We start from the raw sequence: 23713 nt of genomic DNA, 5'->3' as shown, positions 1-23713 counted from the left end.
TCATGTCATGAGGGTGATTTGCTCCCCAGAGGACGTCTGAAATCTCTAGAGGTGTTTTTGGTTGTCACAGCTGGGAGGAGAAGTGCCACTGGCACCTGGTGGGTAGGGGCCAGGATTGCTGCTAGCAGCCTACACTGCCCGCCGCCCCCCCCCCCCCCCCCCCATAAAGATTATCCAGCCCCACGCGTCGGCAGCTGAAATGGAGAAACACTGCTCTAGATGAAAGTTTCAACGGAAATGGATTTGCTTCCTATGTCTGGGTCTCTGCATCTCTGGAACAAAGCGGCTCTGTGTGGCGAGAAGGAGGGAGCCATAGGGCAGGAGTCCCACCTGGAAGAAGCCCGGTTGGGCCTCACCAGAGCTTCAGAACAGCTGCTGGGGAACTCGGAAAGGAGCGGGTCCGGATTTGCTCCACCAGAGGCAGTTCTTAGTCACCCTGTCCAGAGGCAGCCAGACGTGGTGATGTCCCCACATCCGGAAGCCAAGGTGACGGCGGAAATTGGACCAGCCTGCGGAAGGTGGGAAGCTGGGGTTGAGAGGGCGGGGTGCCTACAGGCTGCACAGGAAAAGCCACAGCCATGGCCAAGGAAATGGGTCTTCTTCTGAAGGAGCCCTCCATCCTCTTCCTTCTTCCTTCTTTCCAGATCCCGAGCATCTCTCATATCATGTTCATCACACGTGGCATCCAGAGATATGCTGAAGCTTCCTTTATCCTGAACAGATACGATCACAAAATGATAGTGTAGGAAGGGATTTCTGTTTCCAACTCTTGAAATCTTAAAAGTGTCAAACCTAAGATGTATGTCCCCTGGTCACCCAGGACAGAACTAGGAGCAAAGCACTGTGCTATTCATTCTGCCACAGGTAAGTCACTAGAGGTGTCCTATCAAAAGTCTTTTTTATTTTTAATAAGACTTTCGGGAGCTAGGGGGAGGTAGGAGAAGGTAGAGGAGGGATAAATGGTGATGGGAGGAGACTTGACTTTGAATAGTGAACATTCAATACAGTATACAAAGGATGTATTATAGAATTCTATACCTAAAACCTATATAATTTTATTAACTAATGTCACCCCAATAAATTGAATATGTTTTTTAAAAATTCAAAAGCAAAGCAGATTCAAGAGGAAGAAGTAAATTTGACTCAAGAAGTTAGGCATCAGGAGGAGAATAGAAGGAAATTTAGCTGAGAAAAAAAAAAGCTTTTTGAGAAATTTCAACAAATTAGAACAAAAAGATTTTACATTTTTAAATCAGTATGTATCTTATTATTCTTTTCCGTTTTCTATTGATTTTCTAACTCAAGGTGTAAATAATAACAATATTAACAAATAACAAAAAATCAAAACAGGATTAGTATTACCGTTATATTTAATAATATTATTAATTACATTAGTCAGAGGGAACATACTTTTTTAAAATCAACAGTAACATAACTTAAGGTTACATCCATGCGATCCTATCAGAGGTGCGCATTTCAGGGACTGCTGTCTGCGCGGTGCGTCCTGCCCCTTCTCAAGGGCCAGTGAAACCTTTCCCACAGGGAGGCCTTCCCCCCTGGAGTGATGAGAGTTTTAGGCAAGTGAAATCAGAAGCTCTCCAGACCTCTCCTGACTCCATTCCTCTTTCCTTACCCCCGTTTATCCTTCAGAGCTCTCTACACTCTCCCGAGAGCAGCGGAGAATGAACACACCTCAGGTGAGTTACTTATTAACTCCCTTTTTACAGTGGATTTTATCGGTGGTTACAGAACCGTATATTGATGTGGGCAAATAGAACTAGAAAGTGTACTGGCATCACTCAAGGAAGATAGAGAAAGCAGATGAAGAGCACAGCAGAGTTGTCATGTAGATAGATGCATGTCCTCACGTCACAGAATGTCACAGGTTTTCCAAATTGCAGCTGCAGATTTCTTCCTGACTTTTCCGGTAGGCATGTCAGGGTTGGGCAGACAAGATTAGTTTAAAGACGTGTGTCGATAACAAGCGTAAGCCAAACATTCCTGGTGGAACCTAAAACCCTCCAAGTCAGGAAGAAATGTCTTGGTTGGTCCTCACGGAGGTGGTCGTGCACATCTTTCTAATAACATCCCTGCAGTAACTGCAGGAGGTTGCTTCTTCTCCCTCCTCAGTGAAGCAGAGGACATGTGCCCATGCAGGGCTTACAGTGTCCAGGTCACTGAAACAGAAGTTAGATATTTTCCCGACATCCTGTTGAATTCAGAAATCATTCTTCGACTAGCTGGAGGTCAGCATGAATGATCTGTACAGCCACATCCTTAAAATATTTCTCCATAAATATTTCTCCCAAGTACCTGTCATCAGCGAGTTGTTCAGCAGATAGTCTAAAGTTCTCTTCTCTGGCAGATGTTGCCACACTTTCCATTCACACCTTTGCATGAGGCCTTGATGTCTCTCCTCCCACACCCATGACCTGCACCCACCAGTGACCTAATCACCATCAAACCGAGTGGGTCCTGCCTCGTCCTCACCTCACTAGACCGGTGAAATATTGTCAATCTTTAATTGGATTAGTTAGTCCAGAAGTTGGCAAATTTATTCTGTAATGGACCAGAGAGTACATATTTTCCTTTAATAGTTACAAGGTCTCTTATAGAACTACTAGGCTGTGCTAGCTCAGCACAAGAGCAACTATGGACAATACAAAATAACGGTGTGTGTGTGACTATGTCCCAATAAAACTTAATTGAAAAAGTGGCAAACTGAAATTGGCCACAGGTCATAATTTGCTGACCCTAGCCTAAGTATGTATACCTAGGGTTGTATATTGAGGGTATGGGATAAAAATTGTAGGAACTTGCTATTTTTTTGCTAAAAAAAATTCAAGCAACAAAATCTTTACTAATGTGCTTATTGATTGTACATGTATACAACTCAAAAATATATACAATAAGTTATAAATACTTTTACTAATTAACTCCAAAGTATAAAATTAGACCCCAAATAGGCATATTTATTTTCATTTGTGTTTTACAGTAAACATAAGAATTGTTTTCATATGTATTTTTCTATGTCACCTAATTCTGAATCCTTCAGATTGAAAAGAAGTGTATGCAGGCATCAGTGTCATTCAGGGACGTGACTGTGGAGTTCACCCAGGAAGAGTGGCAGCACATGGGTCCTATTCAAAGGACCCTTTACAGAGATGTGACGCTGGAGAACTACAACAACCTAGTCTCAGTGGGTGAGGATACAGCATAACTTACTTTTGTAACTCTGTCTAGAAGGCATTTCCTTTTTATGCAGTAGTACACATGGATACTTCACTCAGGTTTTAATGTTATTTAGAGTTTTAATTCAGGAGTATAAAGTAACTAAGCCCTGTTGAGGAATGTGCTGTCAACTCCCGATGATAAATTCAAATGAGGATCTTCAGGCTCTTCCTGAAGCTGCATCTTTTTCCACTTTTGGAGACGAAAACGCTTATCCTCTGCCCTAAGTACTCCATTGCTTCTACTTCTAGGGAACTGCATTTTCAAACCAGAGGTCATCTTCAAGTTGGAGCAAGGAGAAGAGCCTTGGTTCTTAGAGGAAGAATTCTCAAACCAGAGCCACCAAGGTGAGTTACTGAGCGCCAGCAGACAGAATTCAATGGCACTAGTTAGACTCTAGAAGGTCAGCTTAGTAGTGAACACCTATGTATTTCAAGACTTTCTTAAAAGGCACAAAAAGCACCAATCAGAAGGAAATGATTAACACACTTTACTAAATTAAAATTGAGAACTTTGTTCATAAAAGACCATTAAAAGGATGAAAAGACAAGCCACAGAGTAGCAGAATAGTTGTACAGTACAAGTAACCTAAGAAGGATGCGCATCCTAAAAATGTAAGAACTTTTGCAGGTCAATATAGGAAAAGGTAGCAATCCAGTTGAAAAATAGGCTAGAGACTTTAAATAGGAACTTTGCAATGGCCAATTAAGTCATAAAATGTTTAACCTTATTAGTTTTCACAGAGTGCAAAAAATATATGAGGTGAGATAAGAGAGATGTATGATATGCAGTGAGATCAACAAATCTGGCAATGCCAGGTCCTGCTGAGGATGTAAAATATTAAATACCTTCACCCACTGAGTGAAAATGTGAACTGATAAAACCACTGTGGAATTCGGAGGATGTTATCAAATCAAGTTGAAGTTTTACATACCTTGTCACCAAGCATTCCCTTTCCTAATTGTATTCCCTACAGAAAGACCTGATTGTATTCTCTAGAATAGCGGTTGCCAACCTTTCGGACCTCACGGACCACCAGTGATCCGCGGACCACCGGTTGGCGACCGCTGCTCTAGAATGAATAAAAGAATATTTATGGCAATTTTGCTTATTTTTGCCAAAAATTAGGCTCATCAGCAGAATAAAAAAAATAATTGTATTCCTTAGGGAGAATTACAAAGCCACATAAAATCTTATACACTGATTATAAATATATTAAGTAAAAGAAACAAAAATATATATATATTTCAAAGTTCCTATTCAAAATCAAATATGTACATATGATTATATGTTAGAAAAAGGTAAAACTCAGTTACATTTTTAAGAAGTCATATATTTGACTAAAACTACAAAGGAAATTATTACATAAACATTAGGAGACATAAACACGAAGAAACTGTAACCAGGAGGGTCAAATAGGGATTTTTGCAGAGCAATTTGTGTTCTATTTTTTGACATGATTTCTAATTCCATGAGTGTTCATTGTATACTGTTATATTGTACATATAAGTTAGATGCAAATATAAATTATGTTTCCTGCTTAATGGAGTGTTAAGAGATGAGTCAAAAGTAGATGATATTTACAGGTTACATAACCCAGAAATGATGGGCATCCAGAATACATAAAGAATTTAGACCTTTCTAAAGTGTCGTCTTTGCAGTGAGACTTTCCATAATACCCCATTTAAAACTGCACTACTCATATAAAATTAAAATGTGGAAATTTAGGCTGAGGTAGTTATCAGGGTCACTTATTGTTCAATTTTGATAGATAGAATAAATCAAAGGAGAATCTAATTTGGTTGCAAGAATGGATTTTCGTTTCATTGGTTTTATTCTTGTTTGTATTATTATATAGACTCACTGCTATAAGGTGAGCTAAATCCTTCTCTTTTTGGGCCTAGCCCATTAATGCTCATTAAGTTCTTATTTTTCTTATTTCTTAAGTTTATAGTCCTTGTTGTATCCATCCCATAATATGGTCTTCCTGCTGCCTAAAATAACTTTTATTGGACTCCAATAAAAGTCCAATTTCTATTATCTTTTCCTTTTCCATCCGGGTAGCAAAATCCAATCTATCTAAAATTCAAATATAGATATGTATTTATTGCCAGTTTCCCCTCTCATTTTCACTATGTGAATATTTTTTAAAAGAGAGTGAATATACATATATCTATATACATATGTGTATGCACGCACATTATTTAATCTTGAGAAACCAAAAACTGAAATGCAACATAAGGTATATGTCTATAAGCCCCACTTGCAAAAAAAAGTAAGATTCATAAGATATTTTCCATTTTTCCCCAGTATTAGAACATTACAGAGATGATGACCTGATCAAGAGAAACAAAAAAATAAAAGACAAACACTTGCAGCAAATAACACTGATCAATAATAAGCCTTTGACTAGAAAAGAAGAGGAAATTTGGGGGAAACGATTTAATCTGCACATAGCTCCTGTTTCTTCAACAAAAATGTCCTGTAAATATGACTCATGGGGAGTGAATTTGCAAAATATTTCTCAATCTGTCATTAATAGAACCTATTCAACAAAAACAGGTTGCTGTAGTGTCTGTGAAAATTTGTCTTTCAAAATTAACTTTGAGAGAACTCATGCTGGAGATAAGTTTTTTGAATGTAATAAAAATGGGGAAGCCCTCATTTATAAGGAAAATCTTCCTGAGCATCAAAAGTGTCAAATTTTGGAGAAAGGTTCTGCATATAATGCAACTGAAAAATTCTATGATGAGGCTGCCTTTGTTACACATAAGAGTATTCACACAGGAGAAAAGTCCTGTAAAGATGATGGATGTAGGAAAAACTGTGATAAGATAAAAGTCTTTGATCAAAAAAACACTGTAACAGAAGAGAAATACTCTAATCTTAAGCAGTGTGGGAAATCCTTTTGTGAGAAGTCAGCTGTCATGGAACACCATAAAGTTAACATGGCTGTGAAACACTATGTATATAATGCCAGTGAGAATAATTTCAACAGGAAGTCACATCTCACTCAGTCTCAGAGAATTGTCACCGAAAAGAATGCATTGATATGTAATGACAAAACACAAACTGGGGATAAATCCTTTGAATATCATGAAAATAGAAAATCCTACCAGATGTCAGCCCACAAAGTACGCCAAAGAACTCACTCTAACATAAAATCCTATAAATGTAATGAATGTGGGAAATCCTTCTGTCAAAAAGGACATCTCATTCAACATCAGAGAACCCACACAGGAGAGAAACCATTTGAATGTAATGAATGTGGAAAAACTTTCTCCCAGAAGTCTCATCTCAGTACACATCAGAGAATTCACACAGCAGAGAAACCCTATAAGTGTAATGAATGTGGGAAAACTTTTGTCCAAAAATCAACCCTCAGAGGACATCAAAGAATTCATACAGGAGAGAAACCCTATGAATGTAGTGAGTGTGGGAAAACTTTTGTTCAAAAGTCAACCCTCAGAGACCATCATAGAATTCACACAGGGGAGAAATCATTTCGATGTAATCAATGTGGTAAAACTTTTGGCCAGAAATCAAACCTCAGAATACATCAGAGAACTCATGGTGCTGAGAAGACTTATCAATGTAATGAATGTGAAAAATCCTTCTGGCGAAAAGACCATCTCATTCAACATCAGAAAACACACACAGGAGAGAAACCATTTAATTGTAATGAATGTGGGAAAACTTTTGCCCGGACATCAACCCTCAGAGTTCATCAGAGAATTCACACTGGGGAGAAACCATTTAAATGTAATGAATGTGGGAAAAAATTTGTCCGGAAGGCAATCCTTAGTGATCATCATAGAATTCACACGGGGGAGAAACCCTTTCAATGTAATAAATGTGGGAAAACTTTTGGCCAGAAATCAAACCTCAGAATACATCAGAGAACTCACAGTGGGGAGAAGTCTTATAAATGTAATGAATATGAAAAATTGTATAAGAAGTCAACCCTAAATGTAGGCCAGAGAATTCAGGGAGGGAGAAAATCCTATTGATATAACAACTAAGGAAAATCCTCTGGCTAAAGACCAAGTCATTTGACATTAGAAAATTCACATAGGATAAAAACCATATAAATATGAACATAGGAAGAATTTTGTCCAACAGGTAACCCTGAGAGTATATCAGAGAAGTCACACAAGCTACTATGGAGAAAGCCCTTTTGAATGAAGTCATGCCTTATTAGAACTCTCACAATAACACAGTCTGGTAATTTGTTCACTAGTAAGAATTTCATTGTTTCCTCTAGGCACATAGCTAATCTAAATTTCCCAGTCTCCCTTTCATCTAAAAGGGTCTTTGTGACTGGCTAGTGGAATGTGGCTGCTCATGTTGTATGCCACATCCAGTTCTGACAAAAGACTTCCCCAATAAGTGCCCAGGCTGCTGTAAGGGTAACGTGGAGATGACTGCCAGGCCAGCCTGGTGTGCCATGGATCCGCATGGCACAGCACGAGACGAAAGCCAGGGGCCTGGATTATGTGGAATCAAATTTCCTTCCACATCTTCCCTTTTGAACATTTTGTGAGCAAGACTTGAACTTGTGTTCTGTTGAGCGCTTATATGTACAGCTCTGTTTCTACACATAATTTAACCATTTCAATGCTGGAGAGGCAGAATACTACTGCATAAGCCAAGTTTACATCAGCCAGTGGGTACAGAGCTTATTAGAGAGTTGATATGCAAAGGGGTCCTTCAAAGATCATCAGAGAATTCATACAAAAGGCATCCTTTCAATATAATGAGGTAAGTTCATACCACCTGATACTGGGCTTTGGATAAATCAAAAAAGTTGGAAGATTTAAAAATTGGATGAATGGTGAGCAGCTATCGTACAACTAAAGTAAACATGGCTTGTTTAACGGCATGAAGCCACTCTCCCTCCACACCTCCTGGCACTTTGCTCTACCCCAACCTCAGCTGCTTTAAGGGGAAGAGGTTTTCCTGTCTCCAGTGGAGACTTGAGGCCTTTGGCATACACCCAGTTATTCTGGGGAACTTTGAGGGAGGGGAAGGAAAGTGTTTATGGTCCTATGGGATACAGATACCCAAGTCAACATCTTACCAGTTCCCATGGAGGTAGCGGGGGGGAGGAGGGGGGTAACCTAGATTTAGTTATTGTCCTTAGGGCAGGGTTCACAGTAGGGAAGGAAAGTGAATGTAACCTTCTCAATAAATGGGCCATTTGGGCAGTTCCCCACGGGCTCTGGTCACGTCTTTCAGCTGCTCACCGAGGCTTCCCGGGTCATGGTGCCAGCCTGACTGAGAAGAGGCCGCTCCGGGAAACGAATGAAGAACCACTTTCTCCTGTTGTTCAAGTACAGAGGCCTAGTCCGCAAAGGGAAGAAAAGCAAAAGACGAAAATGGCTAACTTCCTGATCCTCCCTGCCACCGCTGCTGACTGCAGTGACATCCTGCGCCTGATCAAGGAACTGGCTAAATATGACTATATGGAAGAACAAGTAATAATAACTGAAAAAGATCTGCTGGAGGATGGTTTCGGAGAGCATCCCTTCTACCACTGCCTGGTGGCAGAAGTATCCAAGGAGCACATCACTCCGGAAGGACACAGCATTGTCGGTTTCACCATGTACTATTTTACCTATGACCCATGGATTGGAAAACTCTTGTATCTTGAGGACTTCTTCGTAATGAGTGATTTTAGAGGCTTTGGGATAGGATCAGAAATTCTGAAGAATCTAAGCCAGGTTGCGATGAAATGTCGCTGCAGTAGCATGCACTTCCTGGTGGCAGAATGGAATAAACCATCTATCAGCTTCTACGAAAAAAGAGGTGCCTCTGATCTGTCCAGCGAGGAGGGGTGGAGACTCTTCAAGATCGACAAGGAGTACTTGCTAAAAATGGCAGCGGAGGAGTGAGGAGTGCTGGTGTATACTACACCTCCCATTGTATTTTAGAGGAAATTCTCAACTTATCTTCTTTCTATCATGTTTGTAGTGAAATAAGAGAATGAGCACCCATTCCAAAGCTTTATTACCAGTGGTGTTGTTGCATGTTTGAAATGTGGTCACTTTAAGATGGCAATGCAGTTTGGAGTCAGATTTATCCTTGAACATCTTTTGATAACATGGTGGTGTAATCTTAATGTATATGCAAAAACTTCATTCTTGTGAGTCATTTAAATGTGTACAATGTACACACTGGTACTTAGAGTTTCTGTTTTGATTCTTTTTTAATAAATTACACTTTGATTTAAAAAAAAATAAAATAAATGGGCCATTTGTACCAGTGCAATGTACTGTGGTTACTTTGTATCTGGAAGTATAGTTGAAATTAATGTTGCCCTGGCCAGTGTGGCTCAGGTGGTTGAGCATCGTCCCATGCACTGAGAGGTTGCCAGTTTGGTTCCCATTTGGGGCACATGCTTGGATTGTGGGCTCAATCCCCAGTAGGAAGCATTCAGGAGGCAGCTGATCAATTTTAAGAAAGGAGGCTTTATAATTTATATATATATATATATATATATATATATATATATATATAATTTATATTTACATTATAAATTTATATATATATTATAAGTAATATAAATATATTATTATATAATAATATTTATATTATAAATTTTTATATAATTTATATTTACCTTCTCACATCAATGTTTCCCTCTCTCGCCTCCTCTCTCTGAAATCAATAATTTTTTAAAGAAATTGTTATATGTTGTACTCCCCCTTCCCATAAGGTACAGAGAGAATTCTCCCAGTCAGGAAGTAAGATACCTTTAAGGCCCCACAGCCCTTAGTGGGCTTCAACTCTCTGACTGATTTTGTTGATTCAAACTTCCAGCAAAAGGAGGCCCCTTGGGGGTGAGAGGACAGGGTGGTCTGACTTGATCCCCTGGCAAAGCTACCAAGTATACCCTTCTTTTAGGTACCTATTAACTTAGTCTTGAGCTCTCTTACACTGAACGTCTGCCTCTCAGACCTCTGACTTGATTTTGGAGTGTATCATCTTAGACTTACTACCAAGATGGAAAGGACTTCGTGGTATGTTCAGAACATAGCTCTCCCAGTCCCAGCAGTATCAGCCGTACATGAAATAGTAGCTATCCCTTAGGGAAGAAGTTTATCCCCACGCTGCTGCCTGGAGCAAAGCTGCTGGCTCAGCAGGGCCCTAAATCCACAGAGGTTACGCTAAGCAGCCCTTGTTTCCCTGATGGTGTGACTAGTTGAAATCACTCAGAGCCTGTGACTATTCAACCTGTCACTATGCAGACCCAAAACCTGATGTGTTCTCATCTCTAGCCAGCATTCCCTTTGATCAAACTCGGTGTGTTTTTATTTACTCTTGGGCTCCTACTGTGCCTATCTGACATGTCAGATGTAACACCACAGAAGGACAAAAGCAGCCCCCTGGTTCTGTGAACTGTGGGGAAAGTCCCAGCTGCTGAGCATCACACCTGGGTTGTTTAACTAGATGTCTGTGTTAAGAGACTATTCTCTGACAAAACTGAATGGAATCGAGTTGTTGATGAAGACTTCACTACCCTGATTGCCAGCATTGCTCCCTGGATCAACTATCATACTGACAGCAAAACATCCACCATCATGCACTAGATACAAAGTAAAGGTCTCTGTTTATCGAGTGCCTCACTTGATGTGATTTGATATTAGAACCTATACTTTACTTTCTTCCGGATTAATAGGCAATGTTCAATATACCATTTGATTAATTCACCCCTTTCCTACTGATTTTTAATGTCTTCATATGCTAACTTGTCATTTTGTAAAGATATTGCATATGGCTGCTCATGACCCATTTCCTACATTCTGTTATATTAGTGTCCTGGTGCACAGATTCATGCACATTGAAAGGAAATTAACTAGAAGAAATATTTTAATATTGCTATTCACGTCTTGCTAATGAAAAGAAAATAGGTCTCCTATCTACCTACTCCAGGACTTCTGTGAGGATCAAATGAGATGAGGCATGGGAAAATGCTTCACAAACATTTGATTAAACTGTAAAATGTTTGCACCTGGCTATAAAGCAAGTTGGGTTCCTGGGCTAAAGAAACTCCAAGGAGGCTAGTCGCTAGGGAGAGGAAGCCGGGTGTTGCTATGTGACGTCATTACCTGGTGCTTACAGCGACCGTTTCCAGGCTGGGCTGGGCTGTGGGTCGCATTTTGCACCAGGGGGTCTTGGCAGCGTTGGCTGCGATTTGGTGGGGTGTCACTTCAGGGTGATGGTGGGGCCTGTGTCCCACTTGGTTTGTTGGTGCCAAGTCTGTAGTGCCATTTATTTTTAAATGGCCAGTGTGCATCATGGCAGCTCCTGTGTCGAGTGTCTGCCCCCTGGTGGTCAGTGCACATCATAGCTACTGGTTGGACAGATGGACACTTAGCCTTTTATATATATAGATTAGTAACAGATCCTCCTTTTGTGAACAGGGCTACCTTTTATGAGCCCAACTACCCCATCTTTCTGGGTGGATACAGAAGGTTTCACTGGAGAGTGCTTGAATCAAGTTTACAGAAGGAGAATACCTCCCAGGAGGTTGGAAATGTAACATCACAGACCTGTTACATTGTTACTCTAGAGCTACCAGCAGCCTTGCCAAGAATATGCCTCTGCAATAGAAGATAATGTCCAGTTAGTGCTATATTCCCAGAAAATCAAGAGATTATTGTTTACTCTGCTTTTATGATAGTTGGTAATATAAAGAAAGCTTCCTTTCTTAAAATATTTTCTTGGATTCTTAAGATACTTAAAATCATCTCCCTAACTCCCCCTTTTATATAGAAGTGTTGAGGGTTATGACTGGATTTACTATCACGTACAGGACCATCTACCCACCAGGATGGAACCAATTCACCCCAGGGGCCTGAGTCATTCAGAGGAGGCCGGTGGCAACGTCTCAGCTGGAGGCCCTGGGCTACGCTGTAGTCGTGACTGCTCTCTTCTCCCCGCCTGGTTGGTCTCCTTTCCAGATCATGAACTTTTATTCCAGCAGGTGGATGCCTCATCTAGAGACTGCCTGCCTGCCTGCAAAGGGACTTCAAGCTAATAATGAAAAGCGTCCGTGAAGGCAGGAATTTTTATCTGTTTTGTTCACAATGTATCCCAAGTGTATGAAACGGTCCCTGTATATGCTGGGCACTCAGAAATATTTCTTGAAGATAGAATTATCAACATGATATCTGAACTCTTATTTTCCTCTTGATGCTGCAAATTCTCTTTTTAGATTATTCATCATTTACTGTAGTTAAAGGAAATTATTGCTGTAAGATCCCCCTCAAAAAACTTCTGTTTTGGACAATTTTCTAAAATTGTTAAAAGATACTTAACTTGCTCTTAATATTCAGATGTGTACACTACTGTCCTTCAGATCTTTGTCACACAGTTATCCTACCTAATAATAGACAAATATGCAAATTGACCGTACCTTCACTATGCCCACGATTGGCCAGGAGGCGCGGGGGGGGGCAGGACTCAGGGTGGCCGGGGTGGCCGATTGGGCCGGTGGGATGCTGAGCTCATGTTGCCAGCGGTGGCGCGAGCTCACCGTCTGCGCCATGGCTGTGCTGCGGCACAGAAGGGGCCTCTGGGGCAGCGAGCTCACGTCCTGCTGCGGACCATCAAAAGTGGGGGAGCTGGGTGCCTGTCCGCTCCGGCACCAGGCCTTTCAGAAGCCTCCGCTGCTTCTGAAAGGCCTGGTGCACCAGCGGACAGGCACCCAGCTGCCCCGCGATCGAAAGCAAAAGTGTGTAGGGGACCCTACACGTGCATGATTTAATCATGCACTGGGCCTCTAGTTTTCAATAAACTGGTATGCCCAATTCAAAATTTTATCTACGTATCTATCCATTTTTTATTAGCATTTTAAGAGTTCAGGCTTTCTTTGTAAGCACCAAGTCAAGTAATATTGTAAATCAGCAGTAATGGTAAATCAGATTTTCAATGTCAACCAAGTCGGGAGACAAAAGAATTGGTTTCAGGACCATCAATTTAATCCATTGTACCAGTGGTTACATTAATTTTTACTTCCAAATTGTCATGCTGGCAACTCCAAGAAGTTTTTTATTTTTTCAGGTTCAAGAATCTATCTCCTGGGAGAGATTTCTGACCCCCAAAGGAGGGGCATAACACCTGTTCTGAACTGCCCCCTTGCTTGTCTTTCCTTGCCAGGTACATAATTTCTCTCGTAGGTCTCCCCGGAAGCCCAGCAGAAATAATATATTCTGTCCTGCTAGGGAAGCTTCACACTATAATGAGGGAGAAACACGTTTGTTTTCTTGTTGGAGACTGGACAGTTTCCAAATACCATTAGACTGCCTGGCCACATGGCTATGTTAGTGATCTTCTGGTGTTCTGTGGATCAGACTGCACAACTGACAGAAAAATATAATTAGCTTAACTATCTGCTGACTGACTCATAATACATAATTAATAAAATAAGCTACGTGGCCTGACGTTGTGGCAATTCTGCTATACATATACCCAAAAGATTTGAAAAAGAAGTAAAAAACTTGTACATGAATGTCATAGCAGCACTGTTCACAACATCCAAAAGATATAAACAATCCAAACTGTCCATCAACAGATTAATGGATAAAGAAAATGTGGTATGTTTGTAAAATAAAATATTATTCAGTTGTAAAAAGAAAAGAAGTACTGATATATACTACAAAAGAGACAAACCTCAAAACATGCAAAAGTGAAAGAAGCCAGACACTAAAGGCAGACTTCACAGCAAAGGCTATTTCTAAGGTAGAAAGTGACATTACATGATAAAAAGTTCTATCCACCAAAAATACAACAAGCCTCTGTGTACAAAACAAGGTATCACCACATGTGAAACCAAACAGAACTAAAAGGAAAAAGAGACAAATCTGTTATGGTTGTCAAATTCAATATCCCTTTTTCAGCAATTAGCAATGCCACTAAATAGGAAATCAGCAAAGATATAAAAGGATTGAACAGTACCTAAACCAAATGAATATAATTTCCATTATAGAACACCCAGCAGCAACAGAATACACATTTCAAGAACAAATGAAACATTCACTAAGATAGGCCATATATTATATCATAAAACAAATTGTAAATTTTTAAAAATATACAGATTATGTCCTATGACTATAATGAAATCAAACTAGAAATGAATAACAAAAAGATAACAGAAAAATGTAACATTTGGAAATGAATCAACACACTTATCAATATTACATGGGACAAAAAGAAAGTTAAAAGGGGAATGAAAAAGTAATTTGAATTGAATGTGTGTGGTGAGGGAGCTTGTGTAGATTTGTGCCTTGGCGTTAAAGCAGTGCTGATAGGAAATTTATATCACTAAATGCTTACATTTAGTAAAGAAGAAAGGTCAGCAAGTCTAAGAGCTCATCTCAGGAAACAAACAAACAAAAAAAAGAGTAAAATAAACAAAGCAAGAGAAGCAAAGAATAACATAAGAGCAAGATTCAATGATGCTGAAAACATAAAAAGAGAAAACCCATTAAACCTGAAGTTGATCATTTGAAAATAAAACTGATAAAAATTTACTATGACAAAAACAAAAGAGAGAAGATACAAGTTACCAAATTCAGGAATAAAAATGATCATATAAAGATGTTACAATTGATATCACAGAAATACAAAGGCTCATGAGAGACACTATGAAATATTATATTCCAATAAATTGGATAACCTAGAAGAAATGTATGAATTCCTAGAGACATACAACTTACCATGACTGAATTATGATAAAATAGAAAATCTGAAAACAATTACTAGTAAGGAAATTAAATCAGAAATAAATTCCAGAACCAGACAGCTTCACTAGTAAATTCTACCAAACATTCAAAGAAAAATTAATACCAACACTTCTCAAAACTCTTCCAAAAAGAAAGAAGCAAAAGGAACTCTTCCCAACCCATTTTATGAGGCCATCATTCCCCTGATGTTAAAACCAGACAAGGACACACAAGAAAAGAAAATTACAGGCCAATATCCTTGGTAAACATAGATGCAAAAATGCTCAACAAATATTAGCAAACCAAGTTCAACAATACTTTAAAAGGATCATACACCATGATCAAATGGGATTTATTCCATGAATGCAAGGATGGTTCAACAATTTTAAAAGCAAACCATAAGATACATCACATTAACAAAATTAAAGTATCACATAATCATCTCAATAGGTACAGTAAAATCATTTGACAAAATTCAACATCCATTTATGACAAAAATTTCCAACAAACATGATACACTGGGAACATATTTCAACATAATAAAGGCCAAATGCCATATGATTTCAATTATATGTGGAATCTAAATAATAAAATAAAACAGAAACAGCTCCTAGAGAACAAACTGATGGTTGCCAGATAGAAGGGAGGTTACCAGGTGGGTGGGTGAAAAAGGTGAAGATATTAAGAAGTACAAATTGGTAGTTACAAAATAGTCACAGGGATTCAAAGCACAACATAGGGAATATAGTCAATAATATTGTAATAACCAAGTATGATGCCACATGAGCATTAGATTTATCTGAGGGATAAATTATATAAATGTTTAACCACTATGCTGTACATCTGAACCTAATACAAAGTAATATTGAATGTCAACTATAGTTTTAAAAAATAAAATTTTTAAAAATGCATAATAAAGGCCAAATATGACAAGCCAACAGTTAACATTATACCCAAAGGTAAAAAGCTAAAAGCTTTTCCTCTAAGATCAGGAAAAATGACTAGGATGCCCATTCTCACCATTTTTATTCAACATAGTATTAGATGTCCTAGCCAAAGCAGTTAAGCAAGAAAAAGAAATAAAAGGCATCCAAAATTGGGAAGAAGTAAAACTCACTATTTTCAGATGATATGGCATAATATATAGAAAACCCTAAAGACTCCATCAAAATAAAAAAATTTAGAATTGTTAAAAACAAAGTCAATGAGTAAATTTTAAAGATCTTATTGGCTTTATTCAGTTATTCATGAATCAAGCAGCATCCCATCTAGCAAATAGGCATTCTGAGGTGCTGTACAAAATAAAATACTTTCATAGGCAGAAAGGAACCGAACAAGTAGGTCATACCAACAAAAAGCAAATGGGTGTGGCACGGTCGGTCACCTTCTTTAGGGGACAGCAGGGGGCTACCAGACCAAATACTCCACTAGTGAGGACCATGTAACGCCAGATTGACAGGTTTACGCTTCCTGACTTCAAACTATATTACAAACTATATTTTAAAAGTGTGGTATAGGAATAAAAATAAACATGTAGAACAATAAAAAAGGGAGATTCCCAAAAATAAACCCATGCATACATGGCTAATTAATTTATAACAAAGGAGCCAAGACTAGACAATGAGGAAAGAATGGTCTCTTCAATAAATGTGCTGGGAAAACTAGACAACTACATGCAAAAAAATATGAAATTCAACCACCGTCTTTAACAAAATGGATTAAAGACTTAAACATAACACCTGAAACCATAACATTCCTAGAAGAAAATATAGGCAGCTCCTTGACATATGTCTTGACGATGTGTTTGGGGTTTTTTTAAATCTGATACCAAAAGCAAAAGCTTTGTTAACAAAAGCAAAAATAAACAAGTGGGACTATATCAGTCTAAGAAACTTCTGCACAGAAAAGGAAACCATCAACAAAATGAAAAGGCAACCTACTGAATGGGAGAAAATATTTGCACATCATGTATTGTTAAGGGGCTAACATCCTAAATATATAAATATCTCACACAACTCCAAATCAAAGTATAAAATGGGCTTTTTTTGGCCTACAACTTTATTGAGTTTGTTTATTAGTTCTGTTAAGAGACAATAGTACAAAATAATTTTAAAATGGGCAAAAACAACCTGAATAAACATCTTTCAAAGATAATACACAGATGACCAACGTGAAAAAATGCTCAACATTATAATCACCAGGAAAATGCAAATCAAAAGCACAAGGAGATATCACCTCACACCTGTTAAATGGCTATTATAAAAAAAATGTTGGCAAGAATGTGGGTAAAAGGGAAATCTTGTGCACTGTTGATGGGAATGTGAATTGATGCAGCCACTATAAAAAACACTTTGCAGCCCGGCTGGTGTGGCTCAGTGGTTGAACCAGAAATCAAGAGATCACCGGTTTGATTCCCTGTCAGGTCACATGCCCAGGTTGTGGGCTCGATCCCAATAGGGGGCAAGCAGAGGCAGTCAATTGATGATGTTCCTCTCTCATCGATGTTTCTATCTCTCTATCCTTCTCCCTTTTTCTCTCTCTCTAAAAATCAATAAAAACATATTAGAAAACAAACAAAACACCAAGCAGGCTCCTCAAAAAATTAAAAATAGAACTACCATATGATCCAACAATTCCACATCAGGGCATTTATCCAATGAACATAAAAACACTAATTGGAAAAGATATCTGCACCCTTATGATCACTGCAGCATTATTATTTTAAAACTAGAGGCCGATGCACGAATTTCGTGCAAGAGTAGGCCTTCCTTCCCCCAGCTGCAGCACCAGCTTCCCTCTGACACCCGGGACCTGGGCTTCCCTCCAGCCACTGGCAGGCACCCGGGACCCGGGCTTCCCTTACAGCCCCGGCTTCGTCCGTCCGGAAGGTCATCTGGAAGGACGTTTGGTCTAATTAGCATATTGTGCTTTTATTATTATAGATATATTTTATTTATTTCAGAGAGGAAGGGGGAGGGAGAGAGAAACATCAATGATGAGAGAGAATCATTGATCAGCTGCCTCTTGCACATCCTCTACGGGGGATCAAGCCCACAACCCGGGCATGTGCCTTTGACCCGAATGGAACCTGAGACCCTTCAGTCCACAGGCTGATGTTCTATCCACTGAGCCAAACCAGGTAGGGCCACTGCAGCATTATTTACAATAGACAAGGTATGGAAACAACCTAATTTTGTGATATATATATATATATATATATATATATATATATATAGAGAGAGAGAGAGAGAGAGAGAGAGAGAGAGGCCAGATTATTATGATCTCTGAACGCATAATAATCTGGCCACTCAGTGTGTGTGTGTGTGTGTGTTGTGTGTGTGTATTAGAGGCCTGGTGCATGAATTCATGCATGGGTGGGGTCCGGCCAGCCTGGCCAGGGGGAGGGGACATGGGCAGTTGGCTGGCCTGCCTGCTGGTCGAACTCCTGGTCAAGGGGACAATTTGCATATTAGCCTTTTATTATATAGGATATACACTGAGTGGCCAGATTATTATGCGTTCAGAGATCATAATAATCTGGCCACTCAGTGTGTATGTATCCATTGAATGGTTGTTTCCATATCTGAGCTACTGTGAATAATGCTGCAACAAACCTGGGAGTGCATATATATTGTTTCAATATCCTGTTTTTATTTCCTATGGGTATATACCCTAAGTGGATTTGCTGGATCACATGGTAGTTCTATTTTTAGTTTTTTTAGTAACGTCCATAATGTTTTCCATAGTGGCTGTACTAATTTACATCCCTATCAAGAGTGTACAAGGGCTCCGTTTTCTCCATTTCCTTACCAACACTTATTTTGTCTTTTCTATAATAGCCATTTTAACAGGTGTGAGGTGATAGTTAATTGTAGTTTTGATTTGCATTTCCCTGACAATTAGTGATGTTGAGAATCTTTTTGTATACACGTTGGCTATTTAATTTGTTCTTTTTAAAAATATATTTTTATTGATTTCAAAGAGGAAGGGAGGGGGAGAGATAGAAACACCAATAATGAGAGAGAATCATTGATCGGCTGCCTCCTGCACGCGTCCTACTGTTACAGAATTTACCTGGCAACCAAAAAATACGCAGGAGTACAGGAAAAACCCATTTATTTTCAGGGAGGCTGTTTCTCTCCAAATCCTGAGCAAGCCAATATGGAGGAAGCTCTCTCTTTATACCCTTTGGTTTCTTTGTCCCCCAAATATGGATGGGATTTCCAGACCTTTCGCGGGCTCTGCAAAAAGCCCCGCGTGCTGGGCTGGGGGCCGTGAGACCACACCTAAAGGCCTGGCCTGGCGCCAGCGCTGATAACTCCGTCGGGGGTTGTGTATTGTTCATGGTTTATGGCCTCTCTAAAGTGGGGGTAGTGCTTAGGTAAACAGGTCTTGCAGGACCAGATAATTAGAGACGGGGCAGTGACTAGACTATAGGCTAACAAGAATGTGCATTAGGTTACTGGCACAGATTCAGATTGCTAGCTCCCCAAAAATGTCTCATTTTCCCCATCATCCCTCCTCCCCTTGATCCTCAAGCTGATATTCAGCGTTGGGGATTCAATAGAAGACTCAAAGCTAGGGAGTAGGGTGTTCAGCAGCTCGAGTTTTGCGTTTTGTTTTGTTTTTCACCTTCATCACCTAAGGGATTGTGATGTTAGTCCAGAGACCTGGTCTGGAGTAACATCTGGGGCTTCAGGGCTTACTGATTCTATCTATTAGCTGTTCTAAACCTGTTGGCTTTCTTAGAGGAAGGGAGAGGCAGTCTGCACAGGTTTCTTCATTTCCGGCTTCAGAGCAGTTGGAGTGGTGAGAAGCACGCCTTAGGGTCCCATCTATTTCTTCTTCAGTTGGTTCATCGTCCTTGCTCTGCTCATGTCTGCTTAACGGCCTAACATATCTCCTCGAGGATCCTGGCTCTGAATTCTTTCAGGGAAAATGGATGTCAGTGGGCTCCTCTGCTACTTCCATGCTGAAGAGGGATGGGGTTTTCTTTCAGAACCAAGAGATCCTTGCTGTCTGTCAGAGGGACGATGAGTCCTGGGCACAGAAGGAAGTGGGCTTGTGACCTGGCAGAGACAAACTGTATTATAAAATTTAGTATTATTGAGCAATTAGAACAGCAAGAGTTACAACAAATGGTCTGGTGGAAGGGAAAGAAAACATTTCAGTTCTAATAACTCCTATTGAAATAGAATTTTTCTCCTTAAAATCACCCATATGTTTATTAAAGAGCCAAATTAAGACCAATTTATCTATTGCATTCAATTTGGCCTGATTATTTGCATAAACACAACAAGAATGGTAACTGACCACCTTTGCTGGAATTTCATGATTGAATCTCAATGTGCCCCGTAGGGCAGGGAAGCCAAGCCATCCAGCTGCCGTCAGGCCTGCCTGCAGTATCTGCTGAGTTAGGTGAATCCTCACCTGCAGCAACTCTCACCCAGTCCTGAGCCCTAGGCTTCAAGGCCCATCTCAGCCCTCCTGCTTGTCGCAGCTCAGAGTGCGTGGGGGTTCCTCAGGGACACAGAGGTGCCCTCATTGCTCCCCTTCCACTCTGACCAACCGCCAGTGATGGCAGGGTATGGGCCTGATGCTCCAGCACCAGCTTTTTTCAGGGCTACCAAGCAGGATACCAGGCTTTCTCCATGGCACTCTTATTGGCTTCAAGTCTTCAGAGTCCAGACAGGGCTCTTTAAAACATGACACTCCGGTCAAAGTTTTTGGTCAATAAAACCACCATTGGAAACCAGTCTTATTGAATTTATGCAAAGAAATGTAATGCCATGATTCATTCATTAAGTATTGCCAAATTTCGGAGGGATCATATAGGGAGAAAAATACACTGACCTGCTTTAAGATCTTCTGATTTTTCTTGCCAGTCCTTTCTATGGACTTTTCAGAGTAATATTTTACCAAATGTATTATAACAAAATAGTAACTGTCTCCAAATTATAAGAAGAAATTTCAAATGACACAGTTATGGATTTCATTATAATGTAAAAGACATGGAATGTTGTCCTTTCTGTAAAACCCAACATTCTATAATATTATAACTAATAACCATTCATTATAACTGTATTTGACAAAGATTCCCATGTACCTTCAGTATAAAATTTTCCTTTATGAGAGAGAAAACAAACATTTGAGGCATTTCAGAGCCTATTGGGATGATCTACTAGTAAAGCCAATTCTAGAGCAAGAGAAATTTTTCTTAAAATTCAAACCCTTGAAGGATTGTCAAACTTGATTTTACCAAAAGATTAAATATTTAAGTATATTAGACAGGAACATAGGCTAGTAAACTTCAGTTCCTGTGATTAAAAGATGGTCCTTTTTTATTAAATACCTGATTAATATAACAATTATTTTACTAGAAAAGAACTGACCAAAATAAGGCTTATTTCCTAACTTCATTTGTCCTTGGGTGTGGACAGCAAATAACACTAACTGGATTTCTTCTATCAGTCTCCCTCTCTGTTTAGGGAGGCAAAATGCAAATCATTGACTTTTAAGTGTCCTTGGTTTAGGGAAGACAGAGTTTTCTAGATGGTTGAAAACTGCTGTTTAAATATCTTAGTTTCCCTGTTCTGCTTGTCCTGGCTTACTGGCTTGTAACATTTAATTAATTTCCTTTTAACATTTCTCTTTTCCTTCTTATTACATACACAACCTTTAAAAATTTCACACTTCCAAATTAGCCTTTAAATCTTCCTTCTATGTCCTTCAAAAATGCAAAACCATGCCTCAGACATTCCATTAAGTATTTCTACTCTAATATTCTTCCTTTCTGTCACACCTTCAGCAACTTGTACTGGCCTTTTCTTTTCTTTTTTCTTTAAAATGTATTAGAATTCTTCACTTTTAGAAACCTTAATTTTTCCATGATTACCAAAAAGTAAACAGTCAGCATTTCTTAGCTTTACATTTATGAACACATTTTAAATGCACTTTTACTTTCAAGAAAATATACCTTCAACAAAGTACAAGAGACCTTCTGTGATAAAAACTAAAAGCAGGCGAATTAAAACGTGTAACATTATGTTAGTTTTCTGTTTTTGCCTTTCTTATTTTTATGTACATAGATTTTCTGAACCTCTTTTAACAGCTTCCTACACTTCTATTCTTCCAGACTCTACCTTTGCAGTTTTCTTGAGATGTCAGGCCAACCATTGGTGACAAAATGTAATTTTTAATATTTCTTGGCCCAACAGGCCCACTTTGGAAGAAAATTGAGCAGTGTCTTACAAAACTAAATATATTCTTACCATATGATCCAGCAATCATACACACAGGAGTTGAAAACTTATGTCTAACATAGAAACGCACACTTTGAAACCTCTATGTTCATGTTGACCAATGTCACCCCAATAAATTTAATGAAAAAAAATACTGCAACCAATGTTTACATCAGCTTTAGTCACAGCTGTCAAACTTGGAAGCAACCACGATGCCCTGAGGTAGTTGATGGGTAAATACTGTGCAGCATCCAGACCATGGAATGCTATTTGGCACCAGAAAGAAGTCATGAAGGACAATGAGGAATCGGAAATACTTATGGCAGTTGACCCTCAAACAACATGGGTTGGAACTGCGTGGGCCCACTTATATGCAGGCTTTTTCAATAAATACCTCTACTGGGGTATTTTGTTCTTTTTTTATTATTGATTTTAGAGAGAGTGGAAGGGAGGGGGGAGAGAGAGGGAGAGAGAGAGAAACATCAATTTTTTGTCCCAATTATTTATGCATTCATTGATTGATTCTTGTATTTGCCCTGACTGGGGATCAAACCCACAACCTTGGCATATCAGGATGATGCTCTAACCAACTGAGCTACCCGGCCAGGGCCATGATCTGTACTTGGAAGTCAGTGGATATGGAGGACTGACTGTCTGCATTTATCTATGCCATTTTATCTAAGGGACTTGAGCATCTGCAGGTTTGGGTATCTGCGGGGGTCTTGGAACCAACCCCTCCTTGGATACTGAGGATAAAGTTTTGGGGGAGTCAATGTTATGGGAGGATTTCCCACTGCATTGAGGGGGGGGAGGACCCTAAGTTCCACATTGTTCAAGAATCAACTGTAGTAACTGAGAGAAGACAACCCACAAAGTCTACATATTGTATGATTCCAACCATATGACATTCCGAAACAGGCAAAACTATGGAGACAATAAAAAATCAGTGGTTATAAGAGTTGGCTAAGAGGGAGAGAGAAACAGATGAAGCACATAGAATTTCTGGGGCAGTGAAACTATGCTGTATGATACTACAATGGGTACATGTCATTATACGTTTGTCAAAACCCATAGAATACAGCCCCAAGAGCGAATGGTAATGTAAACTACAGACCTGGTGATAATGATGGATCAGTGCAGGTTCACTGATTGTAACAAATGCACCCTCGGGTGCGGGATGTTAATGCTGGAGAAGACTGTGCATTTACAGGGACCAGGGATGGGCAACTCTTCCTATTTTCTGTCAATTTTGCTGTGAACCTAAACCTTCTCTAAAAAATACAGCCTATTTTAAAAATATATATATATATACATATATATATATTTTTAATATTTTATGACAGGAGATAGATTTCTTATGCTATTTTATTGATTTTTTACAGAGAGGAAGAGAGAGGGATAGAGAGTTAGAAACATCGATGAGAGAGAAACATCGATCAGCTGCCTCCTGCACACCCCCTACTGGGGATGTGCCCGCAACCAAGGTACATGCCCTTGACCGGAATCGAACCC

General features: G+C 39.4%; 2 protein-coding genes across 2 annotated transcripts; both read left to right on the top strand.

Moving 5' to 3' along the window:
* The first annotated feature begins 1643 nt into the window (after nucleotides 1–1643).
* On the top strand, nucleotides 1644–12153 carry LOC129151722 (zinc finger protein 510-like). The gene is made up of 4 exons (XM_054727615.1): nucleotides 1644–1697; nucleotides 3056–3203; nucleotides 3483–3578; nucleotides 12050–12153. The coding sequence occupies exons 1-4, from the start codon at nucleotides 1683–1685 to the stop codon at nucleotides 12151–12153; spliced, it is 363 nt and encodes a 120-aa protein (XP_054583590.1). The 5' UTR covers nucleotides 1644–1682.
* On the top strand, nucleotides 8428–9468 carry LOC103297890 (diamine acetyltransferase 1-like). Its single transcript, XM_054727749.1, has one exon. It carries the CDS (start codon nucleotides 8610–8612, stop codon nucleotides 9123–9125), a length of 516 nt encoding a protein of 171 aa, XP_054583724.1. The 5' UTR covers nucleotides 8428–8609; the 3' UTR covers nucleotides 9126–9468.
* Nucleotides 12154–23713: the final 11560 nt, after the last annotated feature.

This window comes from Eptesicus fuscus, chromosome 15 (genome assembly GCF_027574615.1).
Source record: "Eptesicus fuscus isolate TK198812 chromosome 15, DD_ASM_mEF_20220401, whole genome shotgun sequence".
NCBI lineage: Eukaryota > Metazoa > Chordata > Mammalia > Chiroptera > Vespertilionidae > Eptesicus > Eptesicus fuscus.
Note: the sequence above shows the minus strand (reverse complement) of the source record. Positions and strands in the feature narration are given on the sequence as shown.

What these genes read in the sequence shown, in the direction of transcription:
- LOC129151722 (XM_054727615.1), top strand. An exon ending in CAACAACCTAGTCTCAGTGG is followed by an intron (nt 3,204 to 3,482) that starts GTGAGGATACAG and finishes TTCTACTTCTAG; the next exon opens with GGAACTGCATTTTCAAACCA. An exon ending in CTCAAACCAGAGCCACCAAG is followed by an intron (nt 3,579 to 12,049) that starts GTGAGTTACTGA and finishes TATCACGTACAG; the next exon opens with GACCATCTACCCACCAGGAT.
- LOC103297890 (XM_054727749.1), top strand. Translation starts at nt 8,610, where the DNA reads ATGGCTAACTTCCTGATCCTCCCTGCCACCGCTGCTGACTGCAGTGAC.